Source organism: Idiotropiscis lumnitzeri, chromosome 10 (assembly GCF_059441095.1).
Source record: "Idiotropiscis lumnitzeri isolate Australia: NSW breed Sydney's pygmy pipehorse chromosome 10, RoL_Ilum_1.0, whole genome shotgun sequence".
Lineage (NCBI taxonomy): Eukaryota > Metazoa > Chordata > Actinopteri > Syngnathiformes > Syngnathidae > Idiotropiscis > Idiotropiscis lumnitzeri.
The window spans coordinates 6287664-6313770 of NC_142400.1; the positions used below are offsets into that span (position 1 = coordinate 6287664).

General features: G+C 42.2%; 1 protein-coding gene and 1 long non-coding RNA gene across 6 annotated transcripts in view; one reads left to right on the forward strand and one right to left on the reverse strand.

Moving 5' to 3' along the window:
• The window catches only part of LOC148328827 (uncharacterized), a 31637-nt gene extending 6612 nt beyond the window's left edge, over nucleotides 1–25025 (reverse strand). The window contains exons 1-2 of the long non-coding RNA XR_015845702.1: nucleotides 24901–25025; nucleotides 873–902 (exon numbers count right to left, since the gene is read on the reverse strand). This is a non-coding gene — a long non-coding RNA (uncharacterized LOC148328827). The remainder of the gene's footprint in view (nucleotides 1–872; nucleotides 903–24900) is intronic.
• LOC148328828 (uncharacterized) lies at nucleotides 6214–20556 on the forward strand. 5 transcript variants are annotated; one of them, XR_015845611.1, is made up of 5 exons: nucleotides 6214–6463; nucleotides 7464–7518; nucleotides 9552–9816; nucleotides 16584–16779; nucleotides 19817–20556. XR_015845611.1 is itself a non-coding variant. In XM_088306961.1 (5 exons), the coding sequence occupies exons 3-5, from the start codon at nucleotides 9767–9769 to the stop codon at nucleotides 19958–19960; spliced, it is 390 nt and encodes a 129-aa protein (XP_088163087.1). In that variant the 5' UTR covers nucleotides 6214–6463; nucleotides 7464–7522; nucleotides 9552–9766; the 3' UTR covers nucleotides 19961–20556. The 5 variants fall into 5 exon arrangements, 2 of the variants coding, with proteins under 2 accessions (XP_088163087.1, XP_088163086.1); XM_088306961.1 differs by having other exon boundaries at nucleotides 7464–7522; XR_015845613.1 differs by lacking the exon at nucleotides 9552–9816 and having other exon boundaries at nucleotides 7464–7522.
• Nucleotides 25026–26107: the final 1082 nt, after the last annotated feature.

Here is a 26107-nt window from a genome sequence, read left to right on the forward strand (position 1 = left end):
TGTGCGTGCGTGCGCGTGCGAGTGCCGCGTGAGCCATTTAACCCGGTGGACAAAAGCAGTGTACGGTTTACAGAGCACGTCTCTCACACTGGGACATGTACGGTGCGCGTGCATGTGTGCGTATAATGTCCGTGCGTGTGTACAACAGGTTGCATGCAGGGACCGAGCTGAGGTTTCCTCGTCACTTGTTGTCTTATATTGCAATATTCCTAATTATATTGTACATTCATCCAGCCTTTCGTGGGACGACATTAATTCGCATTTTAATGGTTAATAATGTGATTGATCTAATATGAATCATAATCAGAATGCACTCAATTGTCATTATACTCAGTGTACAACTTTTAAAAAAGTGATCAAGTTTATAGTATATTTCACAATTAAAATGTGTAATAGTGAAAATGAGTAAAAATTGTGTTATTTGAGTGAAATCGATTTGAAGAGCCCATTGATTGATTGGTTGGTCAACTCAACTGTTTTCTATTAGTCTGAAATCAAAATTTCAAGTCAACAAACTGATAACATTTGAAATTGAGCAGTTCATGAAAATATTTTACATTTTGCAAATGTGAACATTTGCTTTCTTGCATTTCACAAAAAAAGCAATACAAGTTTACAGAACTAACTGTCAGTTGTACTGCCCCCCAATTTAGAGCTCTGAGTTAAAAAAATAAATAAATGATAAACAACACAGCAAATTGTTTTGGTGCAAACAACTCGCTCGCTTTGTTGTGCCATTAACATTGTTGTAATAAATGGCAACAACTTCTATTTTAAAGTAGTTCCAACTTAAATCACTCTTTTTTTAAAACTAGTTGAGTATTTTACAGTGTGGAATTTTTGGAAGAAGATGTTTCTGAGATGTAACTCACCCTGCGCTCTTCATGTCGATATTTCACATCCTTTGAACAAAATGCACAATAAAGAAATTAGAAAATTCGGCAAAAAAAATTTGCAGCAGTGATTTTCCTCATCTTATGCCAACTGCAATTTAACTTTGAAATTACCAAACAAACATTATAACAATAAGAAGAATATAATTAATACAGCATATTATTAAAAAAAACACCATATAGGGCTTGTCTTGTCAAAGATCATAATCAAGTTTTCTTTGTACTCTGTATCAAAAGCATATTCAAACTACACGGTGAGTGAGTGAGCGAGTGAGAAAAATATTCCATAACAGACGCAGAGGTGAATCATTTAGTTGCAGTTTCAGTTTTCATAAAGTAGTATAACATTTTTGGACTAATGCTTTGCAACACAAAACTATTAAATTGTCTTAAGAACTAACTGCATTTGGGTCCAAACGAGTCTTATTGATCCCTCTGGCGGCCTATGCAGAGACAAGATTGATATTTTATTCCGCTTCATTTATCAGCTATGAAACAGCAATATTTTTTAATAGAATAAAATTGGACGTTCAACACTCACTGATGGTTACTTATAAAAGTCAAGCAATGAGGACAGGGGAGGTAAAGACGGAAAATATTTCTTAATTTTGGAATCCTCCCGTTAAAATGTGGCAATTTTGGGAAAGAAAGTAGTTGCGGTTCCCAATATGTCCTGAATAAGATGAATGATTTATTGTAAAGATGTAAAATTTGCCTTATGTTGCGAATTCGGTTGGCAAAATTTGTGAATTCTGGCAACGGCAATGAACAGTTTCCAAGATTTCCTGATTGAGCTGAGCAGTTGTTGGAATGGTTTGAATCAATAAAAAAAACAAAGTGGATAACAAGCAATTATGCAAAATATTCTACTGCAACAATTTGGCAATTTTGGAGATTGGAATTTGTTCCCATGCCATGAATGCATTCAAACCATCACAATCAGCACCAGCTCTCTTGCCAAATAGTGAGCTGTACTGCCAAATTTACATCTCTGAGGAGTTGCTATCTTTGCATTTTTAGATTATTTGTCCATGAAAGTATACAGCCACGTGAGAAATTGTCATGGATTAAGAATTTATTTGTAAACAGTATTGGGAAAGCATTTTGTGTTCAAGTGCTGAAAGTCATTTCCTTGGCTTTATGCTCACATTCAAATAACGGATAGCACTTTACAATAAGTACCCACTTAACAAGACTTTGGAAATGCAATAAGGCTAATTGGTTAATGCACACTTCATAAAAACCTTAGCAAGCAACTTAATCATTTGTTTATGACACTCCACTTGCCAAATAGTGAGCCATGCCGCCAAATTCGTCTTTGGTGGCTCCCATTCATGCCTTATTTGAATATTTGCATGTGGAAGTGTACCAAACTATAATTTGCATATTTAGATTTGTTAGTTAGTTCTAAATAGTTACAAATAGCCATTTTCTGTTGCATTTATGAAGGCCTAACTGACATTTTTATGGCAACATGACCTTAAAATAGTGGGTACCTAGTAGTTACAATGCACAATAAAGATACATTTATTGATGCGGTTAAATTTGCTTTTTTTCTTTCCAAAAGTAATTTTCTAATTACTTAATAAAGACGGCTCTTTAACAACCTGCTGCAATCAATTTCCATCTACGTGTTCCATTTATAAAGGCCGGAGTGAAATTTCTATGGCCACATGTTGAACTAAAAATATCTGAGAGTTTTCTTATTATAGTTCAACTACAGTTATTTATGGGGGTAATTTTTTTAGCCATTTGTAAATTAGTTAAAAAAGACTCCTCTCAAGCAAGTTGATACAATCCATCATTAACAAGATTCTGCTTGCCAAATAGTGAGATATGCTGCCAAACTAACTTTAATTAGAGTTTCCTGTTCTTGTCTTATTTGATTATTTGCAAGTGGAAGTGTACCAAATTATAATTGACATATTTAGATTTGTTGGTTGTAATTAGAAAAGGGCCGCCATTTTGTGTTCCCTGAACGCCTTTCTAAGATTTTTATAGCCAAGGTTGGCATTAATCATTGAATAGTTCTTCACAATCAAGCTTCAGTTTTTGATGGGGTTGAAAATGGTTTATAAGCCATTTTCTAATTACGTAGTTTATAAAGACCCTTCCTCAACAAGCTGGTATAATCCATTCAATAGCAACGTTCCGCTTGCCAAATAGTGAGCCATGCTGCCAAACTAATCGTCATTAGGGGGTTCCTGTTCTTGTCTCGTTTGATTATTCACACGTGCAAGTGTACCAAACTATAATTTATGTATTTAGATTGGTTGGGTTGTAATTAGCAAAGGGCAACCATTTTGTGTTCCATTTGAATACCCGACTTTCATTTTTATAGCCACAAGTAGACATTAATTATCTAATAGCTCTTTAAAATAAAGCTAAGGTTATTGATGGGGTTAAAAATGCTTTATAAGCCATCTGCTAATTAGTTTATAAAGACTCTTCTTAAACAAGCAGCTACACTCCATTCAATAACAACATTTCGCTTGCCAAATAGTGAGCCATGCTGCCAAACTAACCGTCATTAGGGGCATCCCATTCTTGCTTTATTTGATTATTTACTTGTGGAAGTGTCCCATACTATCATAAGTGGATTTAGATTTGTGAGTTAGTTAAAAATAGTAGAGGGCAGCCATTTTGTGAAATTATGATAGGCCTTGTGTTTATGAATGGCAAAACGTGAACCTTATTGTAGAGTGGTACGAAGACCAAGAAGTCTGTACGTGTACGTGTGCGTGTGAGTGCGTGTGCGCGCGTGTGTTTGTGTGTGCAGAATGGGCGCTAATGAACTTGGGTGGTGGTGCTGGTCCGTCTCGGGTTCCCATGCAGCATGAAGAGGGAGGAAGCGAGTGGGATGGATGTGGGATAATGGAGGGGGTGAGGATGACGGTACGTGGGGGGGCGACTGGATGTACCCCCATTGTACCCCCACCCCTCTATCCCATTAAGCACCTCAGAGCGGTGGTCTTTCCCAAGAGGCGCTCGGGGCCTGCCGCCTGCCTAACGCGCCGGACGCGGTAACCTGGCATCGGCGAGGGCGCGCACACACACAGAGGCGCCATTTAGAGGCCTACGCCGCTTCCAGAAAAGCATTGGAGGGAAAGAGAAGCGGAGAGAAAGAGCGGGAGAGAGAGAGACCCCCGACAACAAAGTCGTGTGTGTGTAGGGGGGGGGCTGACAAAGTTGTCTCTTTGGCAGTCGCGCCTCCTATTGAAGCGGTAATTTATTCAAAGGAGATTTTTATCCCCGCCATGTGATTCTTATGATAATGCCGTGGTGCACGCCTCCTTTTTGGACCCTTGTCTGCCGCTACGGGCTCGGCGGTAACACTAAAAACTGATTTGCACGCTCCCCAACCCTCCCTCACCCAAATCCCACCACGACCTCCTTCTCCTCCTCCTGTGCCACATTCCTGGACTCCCGTGTGCATCCCACGCACACACCGAGCGCCACGCACGTGCATGCTCGAGCCGGGGGTCTCGGCCTGCATGGTGTCAAACTGGGATGAAACGCTTTGAAATTCCTTTGGGATGAGTTGTCATTTTCAGCTTGTCCAGTTTAAAAGCAAACAGGCGCATAAAGAAGACGATGGTAACTTAAGAAGAAAATGAAGACGATGAGAAAGAGAGAATGTTACGGTGCGAATATGGGGAATATTGGACCCCGCAGCATTTAACATAATTTTGAATCCATGGAAATTAACGCAACCGCAAGGCGAGCGAGACACTCAGGACAAAATAATTGTGAATTTACCAAATAGAGTTTTCAGAAGAACGCAAGTTTTTTTGTAAATTGGAACAGATGAGTACTTGTTATTGTTAACTGCGGCACAAAAATATAGCTAGGTGTATTTTACTAGCCTAGCTTGGTTTAAGCTAGCTGACAAGAACCGCATCCATGATTTATTGTGTTCTTAGTTTATTTACATTTTCAATTAAATACTACATGAGGCGCGACTCACGGCGTTTCAGGAGATCACAAGGACGTAAGAACGGACAAGAACGCACATTGAGAAACGGCAAAGGGTAACGAAATAAAACGGGGGAAAAAATTACACAGCAACAGATAAGATCATGTCAGACAAGGTGACAACATTGGACAACAAAGACAACAATGGAGAGTACAGTATGAACAAACAACAACAAAAAAGACAACAAAGAAGACAAGGATGAAAAAGAGAAGGAAGACAAAGAAGTCAAGCGAACGAGAATAAAAAATAAAATCGAAGAAGCTAACAAACAAGGCAATGAAAAAGAGGAGTAGGAATAAGACACCCCCCCAAAAAAAGGAAACGAAGATGCCAACGAGCGAGACGAAAAAAAGAAAATAACGAAGAAGGCATCGAAGAAGAGCACAAAGCAACAGTCGAGAAGACAAAGAAAGAAGAAGAATAAGAAGAATATAAAGACGATGTTAGCTGCCATGTTGCTCGGAAACGTGTCAAAAGACCAGACTCTTATTTTTTTTCAAACTAATTATCCTAACGCATTAACGTCGTCATTTATTACCGAATATTTTTCACACGAAAGACTATCATCATATAAAAGCCAAACATCACCTGCACTACAAGTCCCAGAATGCACTGCAACAGTTTGGCTCAATTTTATGCGTGTTAAGTTTCATTCTCAAGCATTATCATATTGTTAAGTTGGCCAGAACGGTTTGGCCTGAAATTGACTGGCGACCAGTCCAGGGCGACCACAACTTCACCAAACGTCATGTGCCATAATCCGCATCTCGCCCGATTGTGATTCTGATTTGTCCGTAGGTGTGGATGCGATGATTGCTTACTCATCTATCGGGATGAATCCTGAAATTGACCAATCCAGAGTGACTCCGGTTTCTCTTGCCAAAAGTCAACTGAAATCGACTTCAGTTTAATTATGACTCTCAATTTTTGATGTTAATGAAAAAAAAGGTGTTTATTTTATTTTATTTTTTTTGTCTATGTGTGCCCACGATTTTCTACCATTTCTCTCGCCAACAACTGAAATGAGGACTAATGCCCTCAAAAATGGATGGATGGGGATTTTAGTCCATTTTCCGATTTAGCTGAGCCTGAGCATCCACAAGCTGCGTCATGGTGGAGGGATGCAGGGGGTACCCGGAAATGACCTGCGTGACGTAAGGGAGGGGGTGTGTCCTCGTCTTTGCGTGTGTATATATATGTTCTTGGATCAGCCATGTCCAAGTTTTCAGTGCGTGTGATGCGCGCGGATGGAGAGCGCGAGGGAGCCGCCAGAGGGAGTCGGAAGGGGGAGGGGGGAATGATGAGGATGCTGCTGGAAAAGGGGGGGGGGTTTAGAGGGAGGGCAGAGCCAGCTTGGCGGGAAATAACGGGTCTGCCGCTGCTATTGGAGGACGAGGCAGCGGCGGGCGTCTGAGTGGATGGACGCGACACGCACGCACACGCACGCACGCACGTCACGGCCTGGCGCGGCCGTCAAGAGCGCGCGCGTCAGCCTCCGCCGGCTCACTCGCCGCTCACTCGCCATCAGTACGCACGCACAGCCGGGAGCCTCCTCGCGCGCTCGGATGGTTCCGGTTCCGGTCCCAGACACGGCGTGAGTATCAAACATCACCACTATTATTATTATTTATTTTTTATTACTCAGAATAATATTTTTGTGATTTAATTTAGGGGGAAAGCACTGGCTTGCATGTCGTGCTGATTGTACGCCATTCCCATCCATTAAAAATGACAAATATAAATAAACAACGCGAAATCTGATTTATTTCAACAGTATGTGAGCTTGAGAGCCAGTGCTCGATCACGTGTTAGTGCCGCTGCTGCAGCTACGTGCAGGCGAGACGCTAAACAACGTGCACGTGCGCGTGATTGGACGTGATTTCTAGTATCGTCGTTATCTTTATATCTCGACGTGCACGCGCATGCAAGCAGCAGGCCGCAAGCAACACGAACTAAACGAAGACATACTTTTTTTTTTTAAGTCTTGCACGTTGACGTCGTGCGCGGCCACGTGAGTCACAGCGAGATAATGATGGGGATTATACCATCAGAAACCGCAGTGCACGCGCATTAATAAGATAAAAAAAAGTGCCGCTGGAGGGTTAACAAGGAAGGAAAAAAATTATGTGCGCATCACACGTATACTGTTTGCATACACACACGAGCGCGTGCGCGTTTGGATCAGAACATTTTTTGAGGGGAAACGGATTATGCAAGCTTCCACATGATGGTCGTGAGATTTTCGCGGAGGGAGACACACGCACACACAAACACGCGCGCGCGCACTCACACGAACACACACGCCTTAAAGTTAGTATTTGAACGTACAGCAAACACAATTAGACGAATTTATTGCGTAAATGTCATGTTTCGCATTTGATTTCAAAGCAGAAATACATGACACTCGTACGTGCGAGAGTGCACGTGTATAAAAACTGTGCTACATTTTATTTATATTGCCCGGAGTGTGTTATTACGTTAGACACATTGAGGAGTTGCGTGATTAATATTTTTAAAAAAAAACACGTGGGCATTCGTGTTTGCTGTTTTTTCCTTTAGCGTAATTAAAATGTTGTCTCCTTTTTCTTTTTCAGGCGTCCACATACGCACACACACGCTCAAAGGCCTGACGATACGCGCACGCGCTTTGTAGGTAATAAACCACACGCACACAAACACACGCCGTAATTGATTTGATATGTATTAGTCAAATGTGTTTTAATTTATATATTTTTGACACGGATAAGAATTGACCACTGTAAAATGTGCCGCAATTAATAAATTCAAATATGTTAGCAGTGCATTATGTAAATGACAATGAGACGGAAATATAGCCTGCTTAAAAAATGAAATAAAAGTGTTCTTTTTAATTGCGGGAAAAAAGTGATCAGTAAATGTAAAAGTGCATGTTGTATTTTCTGGTATATTAAAACCAAACACGAAGGCCATATAGATAGAAGTGAATTACTATTATTAATGTATTATTACTGTAAATAATGGAATAATATATGACAATGTATTATTACGATTTAGATAATAAAGATTATTATTATCACTTCCTTGCAAACTGAAAAATGTGAGTGAAGGGACAAAAAAGTCAAAATCATGCAAATCAAAGTAATATTTTTACATAAAATTCAAATAATAGAATAAAATATGTTCTGAAAATATGAGTAAATGATATGTACCGAGAAATATTTACTTGAAAAATGACTCACTCTAATTCAACTGTGTAAAACGTTTGCTAATAATTACTTGTGGAATTGTCTATATTTGATTAGCCTGCCTACGTGTGCGTGCGTGTGCGTGTGCGCGTGTATGTCTGTGCGCGTGAGCAACGTTGTGTATATGTGTGTTCTATTTTCAATGTGTGTGTTCACATGTATGTAACATGGGGTACATATCCTCTCCCTTTGATTGTGTCACACATTTCAACTTCGCGTGTTAGCATGGTAGCATCTGTGCTAACACGTAGGAGCATCCGGGCTAAAGGTACAGCGTCCATGTTAACTGGAGAATATTCCACCGCCTGCAAATATATGCTTCATCTCCTCCCTTTCAAGGAGGGGGAGTGACTTATGGGTGTGTGTGTGTGTGTGTGTGTGTGTGTGTGTGGTGGGAGGGTTGTGGGCACACAGAGCTACATTAATTAGAAGCACCCCTATGCCATGGACCCCACTGCGTGTGCGTTACATTATCGACATCTGCTTGTGTATTTTTGAGTGTAAAAAGGTAATGTGTGTGTTGGTGAATTTTCCCTTTTATGCCCCCTCTACCACACCGCCCGCCCCCCTGCGGCTTTTGGCGCCAACCTGATTGTTGGCATCAGATAATGGAAATGAAGATGAGCGTCTTTCTTTTGTAGTCCGACAGCCAGCCTCCTGGTTTCATTTAAAAAGAAATTTTGGTCCAGGCAGGGGGTGGCGTTAGAAGACGTCACCCACCCGTGGGGCTCGCCCGGTGAGTGACGTGGGTGCGCCACGGGGGGGGGTGGGCATCAGGCGGCGGGCTGGTTTGTACCGACTACTGTTCCACCCACCACTGCTTTTCTTAAAGCTTCTTTCACACAGTTCTGGAAAAAAGGGTTGTGTCCAGAGAAGTTGCGTGTTTGTTTCACACAGAACACGGCAAAGTAGGGTAGTCAAGTGATAAATATTACACCTCTGTTCAGGTTTTACCCGAGTTCAATTCACATCCTGATGCTACCTTCAATGTTGGGAAATTTGCAAGTTGAATTTAACTGCCTGCCATAAAGAAAAATACAAACGCTATCTTTGATGGACTTGCGTGAAAGGGGTGATTTGAGTTTGACCCCTATTCCACACCTGTACTTGTTGCACAAAACAGACATGGGAAAAGCTGACTTTGGCCAGCACTGTGGAAAATGCTCACTTCACAGCAAAAAGGGAGAAGACTGTAATCTGAAAAGTGTGACAAACGACTTCCAAACCATCAAATGAAATTTGGCCGTCAACTTTGACTAAAAAGATAAACTATGGGTTGAATAGGCTGCGTGAATGGATCTTTGAATTCTGATGTCAATCAAATCTTTAGATTTTTCTGATTGACCCATGGTGCCATCACAAACTTGGCAGAATGGACATTTTTTGGGTTACCGTAGCTTGAGTGACGTTTGATAGGTCGCAGACGTGTGCACTGAACGAGCTTGTGTCTGCTCGCAGGACGGCGACCACTCGGTCCAGGCTAGTCGACGCGGGAGGATGGGTGGAGCCTTCGGGGTTGATTGTTATCTTTGGTTATCTAGCTGTATGAGTGATGTACATTCTTCATAAAGCTAGATAACCGAAAGTAACAAGAATCCCATTACACTCCTGGAAAGGCACCAAGACCCCCGAAAGGACCTCGCTATGCAAGAATAAAAAAAATAAAAATAAAAATGGACTGGAAAAAAGAACGTCTGAAGGACTCGGGAGAAAGCAGCAAGAGGTAGAGTACCAGGTTTTTGCTTTGTCCTGCTGACCGGTGGTCCACAATCACAAACTGCGGAAAAAAAAAAAAACACCGAGATTTTACGAGTAGAAGGCTCTCCTGTGTTTACTTGGCGTCACGTGCGAATTTTATCCATAGTTTTGGACTTTTCATTATACAGTAATTAGTTTTTTATTTAGTTTGGACTTTTGTGCCATTCAGTTTTAATTAGTCTGAAGAGTGGATGAGTTACATTTTTATTTTTCCAAAAAAAATAAAAAAAATATATATATTTCGTCTGCAGAAGATCCATACGTGTCATTTCTGGGCTTCTGAGAGTAGCATTGAGAAAAGGGGATCACTTGTAATCTAATAAGCCGCCCCCCATGATCCCCCGTGCCCGAGGCGGCATGCTGGAGCTTAGCCCAGGGCCCGTCACATGGGCGCCGTTTAAAAAAAATAAAAAATAACAATAAAATCTCGCTTGGACTTTGACAAGTCACTTAATAAGTTGCTAAGGGCTAATCAGGTTTCTCGCCGCCATTCATGGGGCCGAGCTTTAAAGCCGCAATGGATGATGGGAAGGAGGACACTCTTTAGGTTGCATATGAATTATAGATACCGTGTTCCAGTTGAGAATTTGCCCCGCGAGTTATCATGCGCCCTGCCGACTTCTGAGCTTTATTTTTTTTATCATTTCCCTTCCTTGACCTCCCCTTTTATTTCGTCCCACTTTCTCTGCATGAAAAGATGTTTGATTTGAGGCTTGTTGGGTTGTTGTTTTGACATTATTGTCGGCTCATAACAACATGGGGGGGGGGGGGAATGGGAAAAAGATGGTTCTGTTGGTAGTGTGAAAGGGGCCAGGCACCACTAGCTGAGGCTGATGTAGAAACCCCTTTCACTCTGTCTATTAAAGGCAGGAATTTTACGCTTGAATGGCTTATACGTTCAAAATAACAGGGTGGAAGAAATAAATGCCGGGTGTTAAACTTAACATCCAAGTCCCGGCTTTCTGCTATTCCCCTTTCACACTGCCGCCATCCTGCCTCTGTCTCAATCCCAAAAAAATCAGCATGTCGATTATAACACTCTAACATTATTACAGAACAGCAACATAGCCAAAATCAGGGAAAAATTGGCCATCATGTTGACCTATTGTTGAAACCCCTTTCACACAGCCTATTAATTAACACCGGTAATTTTTTAAATTTTATCTGGATTGCTGCTTTGTGTGAATGGTTCTTGCTTCCAACGCAAGTGGAAACATGAGTGTTAGGTGTTAAACCTTACACCACTGTCTTGACTTTCCGCTATTCCCCTTTCACACAGCTTCTGTTTCGCCTCTGTTGGAAGCCAGAAAATGTGATTTTACCAGATGAAACGGCTGCCTTGCATGAGGGAAATGGGAAGGGATCTCATTGAATGGCCAAAGGGGTGGAGGGGGGGTATTAAAGGGCTGTGGAGGTGGTCTTGGGGGTCCAATGGGGTAATCAAGCAGACAGTAACCCCTGTGAACAATCTGAGTCTTCAGCTTCTGTGGCCAGTAGTAATTGGTCAATCAGATTGGCAAGGCGGATAACCGCAATGGCTGATTGAAGGTGTGATTTCTTTTCTGTCCCTGCAAGTTGGAGGGCGGCCCCCCCACTGGCAGCAGCAAAGGGTCCGAGACCACTGCTCGCTCTGCGATTCCAATGGCCTGTAGACACTTTTGCTGTCCCAACAAGCACCAGCGATTCATCCCGCTGGAACCACATTTGGGGAGTGTGTACTCAACTAAAATATTGAAGTGCTTCAGAGAGCCCCTTTCGGACAGAGAGGACAGGAAAATTGCGGAGTCAAGCAGGGTATTGCAGCAACTGTGTGGACTTTTGCACAGCAACAGTTTGATGATGGAGCGAATGACAGGTGTTAAACTTCACACCCAGTCTGACTTGCTGCTACCTCCTTTCACACAGCTATCAACATACCTCTAATACAACCACAGAAGCTGGCAAATTCGCAGGTTCACTTTTGACCACCCAGTCTGTGTTAGTTGACCCCAAAAAACACAGATGCTAGCTTTGACGGGCAGTGATAAATAGGCTACAGACACAACTTGTTAATTGGCGAGTTCAAAACATCAAGTGTTGGTACCTTTCACACACAAAAGTGACCACGTGAAAAAGCAGAAATTGACCGGGATTTCCAAACTGGGAAATTTGAGCATTCCACCACATTTTCACGCATTTGTTGCATTTATGGTGCCTTTCATAAAGAAAAGTGGTATGGGGAAAAAGTCTGCTTTGAAGGGCAGCATGAAAGGGGTTACAGATATTACTTCGGAACCGGGAAATTTACTTTCACTTTGGCTCGCTATGCTCCATCAGTGCTCTTCATACAGACATGGAGGAGAGGTGGAAAAGGATAACTTCAATAGTCAATAGCATGGAAGGAAAAAGCCATGAAAAGGCTTTGATTGGCAGTGTGAAAGGGTCTGCAAATGTAACCTCCGAAGCCAGCACATTCATGGATCTACACATTAGTCAGTCAGTCTGTGTGGGTGCCTTTCACACAGAACAGCAAACCAGAAAATAGTCAAGACAGCATCCTGGCAAAAAGTTGAAAAACTTTTATCTGTGTGGAAGGGGTTAATTTGTCAAAATAAGTTGCATGAAAAACATTGTTTAAAAAGAACAACACGAGTGATCAACAGCTCTTTTCACACTGCCTGTCAAAGCCGGCTTTTCACACTTTTTCCGATTCTTTCTGAAAAGTATCAAAGTGGAAGTGGGTTCTCATGTCACTGATCTGGGCCGGGTGAAAGGAGTGTCAGGTGTTAAACTACAACCCCCCCCCCCACGCGCACACACAGTGATGTCTGATATTACCTCAGATGCCAGAATATTCTCAATTTAACACCCTGTTTGCATCTCTACCTTTATAGCAACAAAGGTAAAAAGGGGGAACTGGGGGGGGGGTTGATCTTAGCTGTAGTGTGCATTTATCTTGTAAGTGTCAACTAGAAAAACAGCCATTGTACCCCTCAGCTCCCCAACCCACCCATCGCACATCCCCCCCCCCCCCCCCCGCAGTAGACTTTACAGTCAATAGAGCAAGTCCACTTGTCACCCCGGGACAAAGCGGCCCTTTGCCTCCTTTTCAGTCCCGCCGGGTCCGAGCAGCCAGACAGTTTTCTCAATAAGACCCTCTGATTCTTAAATCCCCCCCACCCCCCAACCCTCCCGTCCCAAAACACAGCCCGCCTTTTCTCTTCTTCTTCAGACACCAACAGTGTTTAGAAAATGGCTTCAGTGTTGTCCAAAGGAACAGCACCCCTTCTTGTCACACGGGTTTGAATGTATGACCACGGCGCAAGTCCTCACACAAAGAGATTAGTAAAAGGTGTCCTTTTCTTAACGGCGTGGCTCCAAATATGTTAACTGTACTGGTTTGGAGCCGAAAACCCCCACCATGCAGTCTACCCACTTCTTCTCGCACGGGCCACGTGCGTTGAAAGCAATTGGCGCTGTCAGGGAATTATTTTATACAGCATGTCGCGCCAGAAACGACACTGTTCCACTTCACTACACTGTAAACCCCTTAAAATAAATAAAATGAAATAAAAAAAAGAAATACAATTTAAGAATTATTGGGTGAACTTCAAATTTAATTTCAGTTAAACTAAATGTTTTGTGAAAGGTGATTTTTCCCTTATTTCACAACAAAGAATTAAATAACAGTTCCTTGACTCTTGTCCCGTATATTGAACACAAATTGTTTTGGCACAAACAAAAATTGCTCGCTTTGTTTCGGCAGCAACGAAGAGATAACCGACTGTGCAATCAATGTGACTTGTCTCTCCCTTTAAAGGGTTAGAATTATTCACAGTAACGTTAGAGGTTAATTCACGAGACTAATTCTAGAACATGTATTAATTTTTCTTCGCAAAGCATAATAATTTCATTGTGATTTTATGGTTATGTGAACATTTTTGACTCTTTGTACAGTAGTTGTCCAGCGATTATAGACGTTTTCTAAATTAGCCTCTTAATTGCTTAAAATACTCCAGGTACAAATTATTCATTTTTCATTTTAACCAAGAAATCAAACACATTTTTACTAAATTCACACAACAAAAAGCATATGCCACCTTCCTCGTTTTTATCTTTCACACAAAATGACATCCCAAGAATAAGCCAAACATGGACTCTTATAGTCCCAATAAAACGAGCCTTGGGAGGCTTTTTGGAAAAAAAAAAATTCCGGTGAAAACATTTGTCATCGCGCCCGACGTTCACACCTCCAGCCCGAGTGTACGCCTCTATCTACCATTGTGACGCTCGACACTATAGAGACATATTTGCATAAGGCACTTTTCTGCACAAGGATGACGGCAAAGCGTTTGGAAAGCGGGCTCCACTCCAGAAAAAAAAAATGTCAAGTGCCAATTAGGAGAGGTTTGCCGTCCATTCATGGTGCAGCCACTCCTCCCTCTCCTGTCCCTCCGCCTGTCGCCCACCGTGTTTTGCGCCCCAACTCTCTCACACTCCCTAGTCACCCCTTTTTTTTTTTTTTCTCTCCGTCTTGCCACCAAATCTTCCCCCGGGTGACACGGCAGACAAAAGAGGCAGACGAGAGCGCCCCCTTGGCTCGTTAGTCACGTCTCTTTGTTGCATCCTTTCCATGGATGTGTTGTCTATGTAAGCATTGTGGTTATAGTCTAACATGTTAACCTTGGAAGTTGTGAGAAGAAGCCGTATTGTGTGACACGCTAAGTTATGCAACTTTAGCAACTGGAAGGAATGCCGTTTTAGCGTTTCAATCGAAAAATAGCAAGATTGCCTACCTCAATTTTAACTTAATACAAAATACGTACTTATAAATTTGAGGTTCTTTTTTCATTTTCCACAAATATTCAAACACGACAAAGACAACGATGCTATAATGCTAACGATTTATTTAGTAACCTTGAGCAAGCTTAAGGTCCAAGCGCAATGACAAAAATTTAATTACTTTATCTTGCCATAAATATTTTTTCTACTACTTTATGACATTTCTACAATAGTATTACATCTTTGACATACTGGGCAAAAAAAAAATACATGTTACGGCCAATAGTAGTAGTGGAAGGAAGTAGTGGTAAAAATGCTACAAATAACTCAGTTACTCTACGAGTTTGCTGAGTCTTTAAATAATTTAACTTGGGATTATTGTACTTTGTCAACCTGGACGCCTAAATCACAATAAATTAGCCATGTTAGCTTAGCTTTTGCCTAACATTCATCACAGACATTCGGATCACATTGAGTTAGCCATGTTAGCTTAGCTTTCGGCTAATGGTGTGTATTCCCGATTTACACGTTAGCTGTAAAGCAAAAATACTTCAGTTACGAACGCCCAAATTGTATTTATTGATTTGGTTCAATTAGCTTAGCTGTGACCCAATTGAATGTACTATTCAAGATTTACTAAAGTGAGCTGTTGTAAGTGCATACTGTATTCATTTGTGGAGGCATAAATCACATATCTTTACTGAGCTGTGGTTGCGTAGCTTTAGGGTTAACGACAACAAACAGGACTGAACATAGACTGTGACAAATTTGGACAGGACCAGTGTAGAAGCGACACTACGTGGATCGGCAGTGAAGAAGAGCGGAGCAATGTAGGCAAGGAAAAAGTGCTCCAATGCAGCCTTCGCCCAGGGCCTGTCTCCATGGAAACAAAGGCCAGATTTGAAGGCTAGATTAGAAGGCCACGTGAATTTGGACATTGGCGTGCTGTTGCGGTCGCGTTTTCTTGGTTTTGAGCAAAGAGTACTTTGTGAGTCATTTGTGGGGTTGTGAATCACCTTCATTGATTCGGCCTCGTTAATCTCGCTTTAAATTGATCAACATCAAACACTCTGACTGAACTGAGGGACAACTTGAGCTCAATTGTAGACAAAAAAACAAAAAGCAGCCGCATGACGCCCATACTTAGCTAATCATTTGAGAGTGAGTGCATCAGAGATCATTTCCAAACGCGCCCAGAGTCGGGTTAGGGTGTCAGAGTGAATTTCTAAACGCACCCATAAACAACAAAAAGGAGCCATAGTTAACTTCGCTTCGAGCCAACAACATTTTCTCATTTGTCGAGGCATGAATCACATTTATTTGATTCCGCCGAGTTAGGTTAGCTTTAGGCTAAACAACAACAAACTGGTAGGAATTGAGACACAAAAACATAACGTAAACACATCATGTGACAAAATAAAGCTACCAGTATTTTTGGATGAATGATTGACTGATTTTGCTGTTAGCTTAGCTAAAAATAGCCACATGATGCACCAAGTTAGCTTAGCATCAATTGTCACGTCCTGGGTCGTTTGTTGTTCCGTTAACCACATTTACTGATTTAGTCCTTCGCTTAGCATTAGCTTAAGCAACGACAAACTGGACTGACGACGTGTACTTATTTTTTAGACAAAAATCACATTTTAAAACATCGCTTTTGGAGCTTATGAGCTTATTTGGCTAATTTTGCTACTCTGCTCCTGTCGTCTCCCATCTTCTCTCTTTTTTTTCTCTACGCTTTCATTCATTCATTCATCCAGTCAGTCAGTCGGCGGCGTGGCTCCCACCCTCTCCTCGGCTCTCACACGCTTGGATGTGATTTGCATGCATTTGCATAATGAAAGTCATTTGCATGCCGAGGGGCAGACTGTACCATGAGAACACACATCAAAATGTGTGTGTGAGTGTGTGTCCGCGTAAACGTGTGTGTTGATGGGAAAATGGCCTCTGATCTTTGCTTCTTCTGTGCAGGCTAACATCAGACAAGCTGAAAATGCAGACCAAGAACGAGGAGGAAGAACAATCTCCTCATCGTCCACCTCGACTCCCCCTTCCTCCTCCTTCTCCTCTTCCCTTTCCTCCCGCCGTCCTCCTTCGCGCCATCCTGGCCACGCTGCCCCTCTTCCTCCAGCTCGCCACCATCTTGACGACCTGCAGCCAAATGCAGGTCTCACGCCAGTGCCGTCCGCCATCTTTAATCACCACATTGTTGTTATTTTTAATTGCCGCGCCGGCGGGCGGGCGTGGAGGAGGGTGGGATGCCTTTTTTGTGTCTTGGTGTTAAATCACGAGGCGATTCAATGCTTGTCTCTCGCGAGGCTTTCAGCGGGCATCTGTGCGCCACGGCACCATCTTTCTTTCTTTGAGTGCCATCCTTAGAGGAGGCGAGGTACATGTGCCACACACACAGTTTGGTCTCCTTTCTTTTGGAATAGAATTTTTACGTAGAGACAAATACGGAAAATTGTTAATCCAGATTTAAATGCTATTTAAAAAAAAAGGAGATTTGAATATAAACAGGATCCTTCTTTAATTGATGGATTATTTTTTATTTCTGCCAGTTCATTCATCAAGTAAAATAATCACGTGAGAGTAAGTGTAAGTTCGCGGTAGTCTTTGTCGTACAGCCTTCGTTATAATATTCAAGGTGGTACAAGTCGAGCATTGTTTCCCCCTGCGTGTGTGCTTACTGTAACTTTTTAAACCTGCTTAAATCCCGCTTGCGCAAATTAGCCGACATTGAAACAATACGCCATTATGCCTTTGCCTCACCACCTACATTTTGTTACTATCCTTCCTACCATTTTGACTCAAGTGAAAAACATTGGACCTCCATGTTAGCGGTTTTGTTAAGCACAGCTTAAAGCTAATTGTCACACTCAGACATAATTTTACTGAGTAATTCTTCATTCCAGTAGGGCTCAGTGCTGCCTGGCATGTTGTGGCAGAACGTGGTACTGCAGTGCGGGCAGGCAATTCTAAATTGGGAGTTGTGATCTGTATACTGTAAAATCCGGGAACAAAACAATTGCTTAAAAATCTGCATTACGGTGGAGACTTGAACGATGTGCATCGATTTACTTAACGGTGTGCTGACCAACGCCGGGCCGGCCTCCTTTTAACAGGTGGTATATTGAGCTTAGGGTTTTTTAAGGGGGGGGGGGGGGGGTCTCAGCCATCGTCAATTTATTGTGTAAATTATGCAGAGCTGAAAACAAAGCATCCACGGCAGACAGTGGAGTGGCGGTGCGGGCTAATGAGATGATGAGGAGCCTGGGAGCTGGTTGAGGGTTTTTTTTTTTTCCAGGTGGGGGGTGGGCGAAGGGGTTGTACGGCCAGCAGCTTGTGTCTGGATCTTTGTGAGTAACAAGGGGGGGCTGGAGGATGACTGGCAAAGAGGGGGCACACACCGTCCCTCCTCACCAGACTGCAGCTGCCTTGGGAACCACTGTGGCAGGGGTCCCCCCACCCCGCCCTCCCTCCCTCTTCAGCGCTGGCACGTAGGGGCCCCCCAAAAGTCTGGCTGCGGGCCTGGGGGGCCTGGGAAGCACTTGAAGTTCACGGCCAGACCTCCTATTGAGCTGACAGTCTGACTGTTTGCTCAATCGGGGCCGCCTATTCAGGGCGGCGGGGGGGGTCACGGCGAGGTGGTGGGGGTACGGGTGGAGGGTTCTTGGGGGTGGAGAGGGGGTACCCACGATGAGACAAGTGAGGTAACTATTCACACAGGGAGAGTGACGGCATAAATAAGATGGGACTGAATCCAGCCTGGAAGTTTGCATTGAAACGTCGGTTTACATTGTTAATTAGCGGCGTGCCTTCCTCTCACACACACACACGCGCGCGCGTGCAAATCACACGCACACACAACATCATCGTCAGCTGCACCACATGCTGTGGCAGTAAATTGTCCATTAAGCAGAGAATCCACTGTAGTTCCTTTTAAAGCAGCAACAATAAGTCAACAAACTGACTGTTGGGATGGCATCTCGCAGCCGCACCCAAACGCCACCACCAATCAGTATCTGCTATTTGTCAGCTAATGCGATGTAAGCAGGCTCGCTCAATTTAGCTAATTGGTTGACTTTCCAAAGAAAAGCAAAGAAGATAAGAGGGAAAGAAGAAGGTCTGTAAGGAAATACAAATAAAGTAGGTCTGAGGTGAAAGGAAGCATGGAAGATGGGAAGGAAGGAGGGAGTTCATGAAGAAAAGATAAGGGCACCTTTCTTTCAAGCATTTGCCGCTTGTTGGTTGGAAACTGGAAGTGTGATTGGCCTAATTGTGTTCACCCAAATAAAATAAATCAATAGCTTTATTCGTCTTAAAGTAAAACAACCTAAAGACCTGGTAATGTATCCCAGCAGGTGTAGCTAATAAAGAGTCCATAGTGAAGGGTGTTAGCAGGATGAAAGTGGTCGTTAGGGCGACTGGTACGCGACGAGGCGCTAATGCTAAGCGCAAGCATGTGACGCCGCCTTTACTAACGGCTCAGACCAAAACGCTCCGAGTCTTAATAACATGAACGCGGGTCAATGAGTGCACAGCTGCGGCTTGATGACCTGCTACGACATAGCCACTGCGAGTGCGTACACATGCGCCATCATCAAATTTCCGCCTCTTGAAAGTTTGCGGCCTTGTAGACCGCTACGTTAGCTTCTGGCACTATCTACTTGGGTAGGTAGCTATATGACTAAGAAGTGTTGCTTCTATTCAGTTATGCTTCCTAAGTTTATTAGCTAGCTAGGTAAGAAACAGCGAGTGCAAGAAGCTAACGAGGCAATCAACATCTTTACTCAGGAGGGCTTTTCATCATGTTTTGGTCAACTCAATAGCTGGTGGTTAGCAAGCCAGTAGGCAACTTAGTACATGATATTTACCAACGACGGAACTTGAAGTCCGTCATTGTCAGTCGTCATTATTTCAGGCTGGTTCAGTCCATCACTCCGTCATCGTTATTTTTAATGCCCTGCGTCATTTTTTATTCTGTCATCGTTTCAAAGCTACCATCAGTCATCAGTCCGCCAGTGAAAATTACAGACCTTTCATCGGTACAGGCGGACAGGTGTAACTGCTCGACCAACTAGTTAGCTAGCTAGCTAGCTAGCAGCTTTGTTCTTCATATCACAGCGCGAGACAGTCTTTAATCTGTTCTCCTTTTTAATTTAGCATATTTTAACCCTTTGACGCCATCTTTGTATTGTCAGGTTGACGGATGCCTCTACCGGGACGATTCCGGCCACGCGGATGCCGTTTGGCCAGTCAGAGAGAAGCAAGAAGTTCATTCTGGAGCTGTCAATGACGATGATAACAACACTAATTACATTAATAATAATCAGAACAATGAATGAATCTAATCATTAATGAGCGGTGGCGTTGTCATCGCTCAGACTGGTGAATGTGAGACCCACGGCAGCAGTGAATCCTACTGCACTGTGATTGGACAGCTCGTGTGTCACCCGGCGCACCAGCCAATGAGAGCTGTCGCCTTTAAACTCTATGCAAACGCCCGTTTTTATTCTGTCTTGCCAATTTCCTCTCGGCGTGGGCAACAAACACGCCTTCATTTCCTGTTCTTGACACACTCACACACAAACACAAACACACACACACACACACCCAAATATTACGCGCTATCACAGCCTAATTGGCTCTATATTAATTTTCGGCAAGTGGCAATTTTCCCCCCATTATTAGGATGGATAATCTATGCAAATCTTTTCAAATGTGACTTTAAATGGTCTCAATTCAAGAGGGCGCTATACGGGATAGTCCTGTGATCCCCCAATCATGATGTCGGATGCAGATTTTTTATTTTTTTATTTAATTTTTTTTTTTATATGCAAGTTGTTTGTGTGACGCAACAACGGCTGTGCATGTTCACCAATGTGCCTTGTATGAAAACTGTTGCAATAGTATTAAATGTTTACAATGAAAACAATGCAAATGTGACTTTTTGGGCACATTTTTGTGGGTTTTTCATGTGGTAATTCATCACATAGGTCATATCTTTTATTATTATTTATGTTCATCGTCATGTTTTTTTTTCAAGGTTTTTTTGTTTGTGGAAAAGAAAGTCGTGCAATCTTCTTTGTATCATTGCAACAAAAGGTAACAATTTTTCTTTAGCTAAACTAATAGATTGAAAAAAATGCTTTTTAATTCTTATTGAACATTTTCTTTTGCATTATTGTAGAGCATCATGAGACGTTTTTTTATATTTTATGAATTTTTTTTTTAACGCGTGCAAAGATTCGATAACGTATTTACAAAAACAGCTAAAAAAAACTGAGGAAATGGAAGAACGGAATTTAAGAGCAATAAAATACATTTACAAATACTGTATAAAATATGGCATTGTAATTAGAATTCTTTTTGCTTATTGGCTAGGAGAAATCACATTCATAAACTGGAACAATCCCATTCTATGGTTCCTTTTTCTTTTTGATATAGCGGTCAAATTGACTGAAATATACTTTTTTTTTTTTTAAATGAAAAAGAACATAACTTTTGCTTGGCCTTATATTTTTTCCAAAATTTCATATTCATTTATTTTTAACTAACCCTGTTGTGGTGTTCGTTGTTCCTGGGCCAATTAGACACACTTCATTTTGTCATTTAGTTTTTTTTTTGTTTTGTTTTTTAATTGTTTCCCTCACTTTTCACGGGTGATTCATTTCAAGCTCCCCCCAATAAGTACATTTCCGCAAAGTAGAGTTTTTTTAAAAAAATATATTTTTAATATGTATTTTGGGGGGATTTACAACAGCACATTGTCTAATAACTATGTTAAAGTGTTCCTTTTTATCCTCAAATTGGCTAATCTTAACTAGAATCCCACGATGCATTTTAGCCAACGTTAGCTCCTAGTCATATAGAGGGTCATTCAAACAGACGCTGGATCACATTTAAATATGTAATGAATCTACTATTTCATTTTTAATTTGTCTTATTTCACATTTAGATTTTGCTTAATGCTAAGCGAACACACACAAACTCGAATGCAGCAAGTGCATATGGTCATGTGTTTTTTTTTTTTCACCGTCTAACATCACATATGGCCACTGCGCATACACACAACACACGTGAACAAACACACGCACGCACGATTCATTAGCATTGTCATGCAAACGAGGGCGCAGCGCAGTATAAAACAAATGAAACGTGCCTCTTTGCAGTACAGCTGTGCCACTTCTTGTCTTTTATGAAGTGTGGCCTAATTCAATGAGGAAGCTTCTTAACGCGCCCCAATTTTTTTTTTTTTTTTTTACCATTCCTCCCTCCCCTCCCTGATGGGTGCATTTTATGAGCCGCGCCAGCTCGTGTTTACAGTGTTAAACATCAGCTGGCTGCAAGTATTCCAGTGGCCTTATAAAGCGGAGGACAGGCTGCAATATGATTACTGTACATCCTGTCGGGGTCAGCCCAAGGTTTCGGCAGACTAAGAATCCGCTTCAGGCCGCTGCTACCATGAGGTTTCTGTTTAGTTACATCATATGCTCATATTTGATTTATATTCAATTTTTCCAATATTTGAAGTTATTTCATTTGCTTCCCCAAAAATGTTTCCCAATTTGACACTCTTGTGCGGATTTTTTATTTTTTTTTTTGTAATTCAAAAGAAAGCAATGTTAAAAATAAAAATTCCTTGCCAATTTTTTTTTATTTTATTTTCATTTTTTTGACAAAATAACTTTTTGGGGAGAATTAATTGAGGGGCCACTCTGAGTGGGGTCAGGGGTTACCGGTTGCCCATCCCTGATATAAATTATTGCATTAGCAGAAAGAGTGGCCCAAAATCAAATTTTTAGCCTCATACCAGTGCTCATGTTTTACCAACTGATAGAAAAAAAAAACAATAAAAATCTCACTTTGCTACTAAACAAAAAAAAAATGTGTTTTTACATTTTCCGAAAACATTTAAATATGACTTTGGCGACGACGCTATTAGGCTAACGAAATGTTTCTTCGCGGTCTCTGCGACATGGTGGATAAAGCTAAAATGCTAACAGTGGTGGGTCAAAATGGGCGCTCTCCTCGATTTTAGTAACGATGGGTATTGGGTGCGGTCCAAATGTGCGGTTTTGGTTGGCGTCCAAGCAGCTCGATGAATCAGATCCTCACAATGGTCATTGCTATGCAGGAATGTCTTCCTGGGGTCTTTTCTCTGTTTTTTGGAGGGAAACCAAGTACGTGGATGTCAGAGTGCTCCATGCCAACACGTCACCGCCTTACTACCTTGCCTCCTTGCTACCAGCCTCCTTTCCTTCTATCATCCTTACTCCTTGCCAACTCATCTCCGCAATACATTCGGAACACATTTCCTTGCCAGTTTCCCTCTCTTGCCACCTGACCTCTTCACCTTCATGCAAAGTAATTTGTTTCCCGTCTCACCTCCTCACCGTGCCTCCTCACATCCTCATCACCTCACTCCCGCCCTTGTCACTTCACCGCTTTGCCTCCTCACCTCCTCTGCGCCAAATCCTCTCCTCACCACCTTGTGATCTCAACTCCTTAACTCCCTGTCTCCATATTTCCCTCTCCTTGTCTCCTTACCACTTGACCTTCTCACCTCCTTACCACCTTGCCTCCTCACCTTCCCACCTCCTCTTTCCAAGCTCATCTGTTCACCACCTGGCACCCTCAAGCCCCTTTGCCTCCTCACGTTCTTCCTTCCTGGCCTCCTCGTCACCTTTACCTCCTCACCTTGCCACCTGATGTCCTCGCCCCCCTTGCCAACTCACTTTTCTCCACTCCCTTGCCACCTTATCTCACCTCTTTGCCCTCTTATTTGCTCACATCTTTAGCACCGCGTCCTCGCTATTTCACCTTCCTTGCCTCCCTACATCCTAGCCTTCTCATCTCCTCGCCACCTTGCTATCTCTCCTCTTTTCCTACTCCTTTCCTCATTATGTCACATCCTCACCACCGCACCTCCTCAAGATGTTTTCAACAAGTAGGGCCACTTTTAATGTTTTATTGTCACTTCAAAAAAAGTTCAAATCATGTATTATGATTTTTTTTTTTTAATCTTCATTGACCTTGGCTTCGTCCTGGAGTTCAATGCAATGTCTCAAATAAGTGTTATCTATCCAAAATACAATTATACCCTCTTTATTGCACTCGATCATACATTTTATTAGATTGTAAAAACTTGACAACAGAAAATCTATATGTATTCTCTTTTAGCAGCACACGAGTGAGCTGTAAAAACTGCCCTTTACTAGTACCCTTTAAAAAAAAACTAAATAAATACAAATAAACAATAATCACATTTTAACAACTATTTGTTATTTTTATGGGAGGCTTTATGTACATTTTGAATGCAGGATGCTACACTTTCATTAGCGGATGCATTTTAACACATCTCTGAGTTTGGCTATATTGGGAATCACTCCCCATCTACTACATAGTTCGCCGTTTTGTGGAGCTGTTAGAATGCGTAGTGAGTAACCGATGGTCACAAGAAAAGCAATGGGAATGAGTGGATGATCCCCAACATGAAGCTCAGTCCCATCGAGCACCCAGTTCACAGAGGCAAAGGACGCCAATCCGGCGAGTCGCTATCGTGGAATGTCAAGTAGTCAACGTCAGGAGCGAGGGGGGGGGTGCCGGGGGTCTGTGAAGCGGGTGAAGCATTTGACTAATGTTTCCCCTTTCACGCCATGTGACAACCCCGCCTTCTTCTTCCCACCCGACCCAACCTAAACTAAGCCCCCTCAAAACGTGCGACAGACAAGTTTAGGGTGATGTCATTCATATGCAAAGCAGGCGTGCAGTTGAGTGTGTGTGCGTGTTGCTGGAGTGACTCATGGCGTGACTTGAAGGACCATTACGTTACGTTACCATTAAGACCATTATGTTTCATTTGCCTGTCAGTATCCCCCCCCCAAAAAAAATACAAATTGCAGAAAAAATTTGCACATTAAATCATTCAGTGGTGGGAAGTACTAATACTTTGTTACTGTACTTAATAGATTGTTCTCGTATGTTATTTATGTTTTATTTGATGTATTTATCTGACAACTATTTACTACCTTCATTTGAAAACAAATATCTGCGCTGTCCTGATAAATAGTCACAGAGGACGCATATGTAGCTTCAACAGAATAGCAATGCTAGCAGCACTTAGCTAGCATGAGTGCTCTAATCAAGCAGACTTGAACCATGCTAGGCAGCTAGCATGACTTATTTTTAATAAAGTGATACAATAAGACTAAATGTTAATGGTTTGACATGTGATTTTTTTTAAAGAACGTACAATGAATTAAAAAATATGTGATGAACATACCTGTTGAGCAGGAATGTTGCTAATTCACCATTGCATCTGAATCCTTTAAACCAAGCGGTCTTCAATTCTCTCCCTTGAGTACTGTTTGCCAGCCTCCCTGTTGTAACACACCTGATTCAAATGATCAGGATCGTTATTCAGCTTCTGCAGACCTTGCGGAATGTCTGATTATTTGAATCAGGTGTGGTGCAGTTGGGAGAGATGGAAAACCCGGCAGGAAGCAGGCATTGAGGAACAGGTTTGAAGATCCCCGCTCTAAACTGCCTTCTCTCTAATTTTTTTTGTTAGATAGTGGTTGTCAAGCCTACTGGCTTGATTTTTCAGAGGTGGAAATTCCGCCTTAGTTTCAGCAAAGCACATAAAGCCAAAAAATGGAAATTAAAGACATTTAATTTTACACTTTGGAGATACGATGAAGTTGTGTAAATCTTCCCATATATGCGTTTGTGGTCTGAGTCCTGCTATAAAAAAAAAAGGCTAGAGACAGAGACTAAAGGTGGCTAGCATCATGAGAAGTTTAATCCCCCAAATTGTTTTGTTTTTTTTTGTCAAAATACGACTTCTTAGGACATTATTTTCAGACGATGATACACACAACGGCCTTATCTAAGAGAATGGTTTGATGTCATTTCCCACTATCCTCACTTTCTAATTCTTCACTATCTCGCCACATCTCCTCCTCAAAGGAAAGAAATGAAAGAGGTCACAGTAGGTTGAGTCTGTGCGGTGGTGAATGGGGTGTTTGTAGGTAGTGAGCACTGCTTAGTGATCACTGAGCGGATCAAGTGCGTGACCTTCATGTGACCTTCATGTTTCAGCCTGCTTGCACTAATCTTGAGCCCAGAAGAAAATTTCAAATGCCTTAAATGAACTCAAACACACCCGCACACGCTTACAGCTACGCATATTCATACACACACACATTAAAACACACACACATTGATTTCGTCTCCCTTGAAGCTGAACATGTGTTTGTTTTGTCCCTAGTGACCTTGAGGCCAGAGTTCATCCTGCCCAATAAAACATCTCTTAACCTCTCAACATGACTCAACATGTTTGTCTCCTCAAAACAGAGAGGGAGGGGTCAAAGGGCAGGAAGCGTGTTGGGATGACCTTTCACCCCTCGGTCCGTTGCCGTCAAACAATGACTGGTACATCCAAGAGGGGTCATCTTGTGTGGTCACAAGTGGGCTCTTGCAATTGGAGT

Excerpts from the sequence above, each read along its gene's own strand:
- LOC148328828 (XM_088306960.1), top strand. The coding sequence starts at position 6,288 with ATGGACGCGACACGCACGCACACGCACGCACGCACGTCACGGCCTGGC. Across the intron at positions 6,464-16,583 it reads GTTCCGGTCCCAGACACGGC|GCTAACATCAGACAAGCTGA; the intron begins GTGAGTATCAAA and ends TCTTCTGTGCAG. Across the intron at positions 16,780-19,816 it reads CGACCTGCAGCCAAATGCAG|GTTGACGGATGCCTCTACCG; the intron begins GTCTCACGCCAG and ends TTGTATTGTCAG.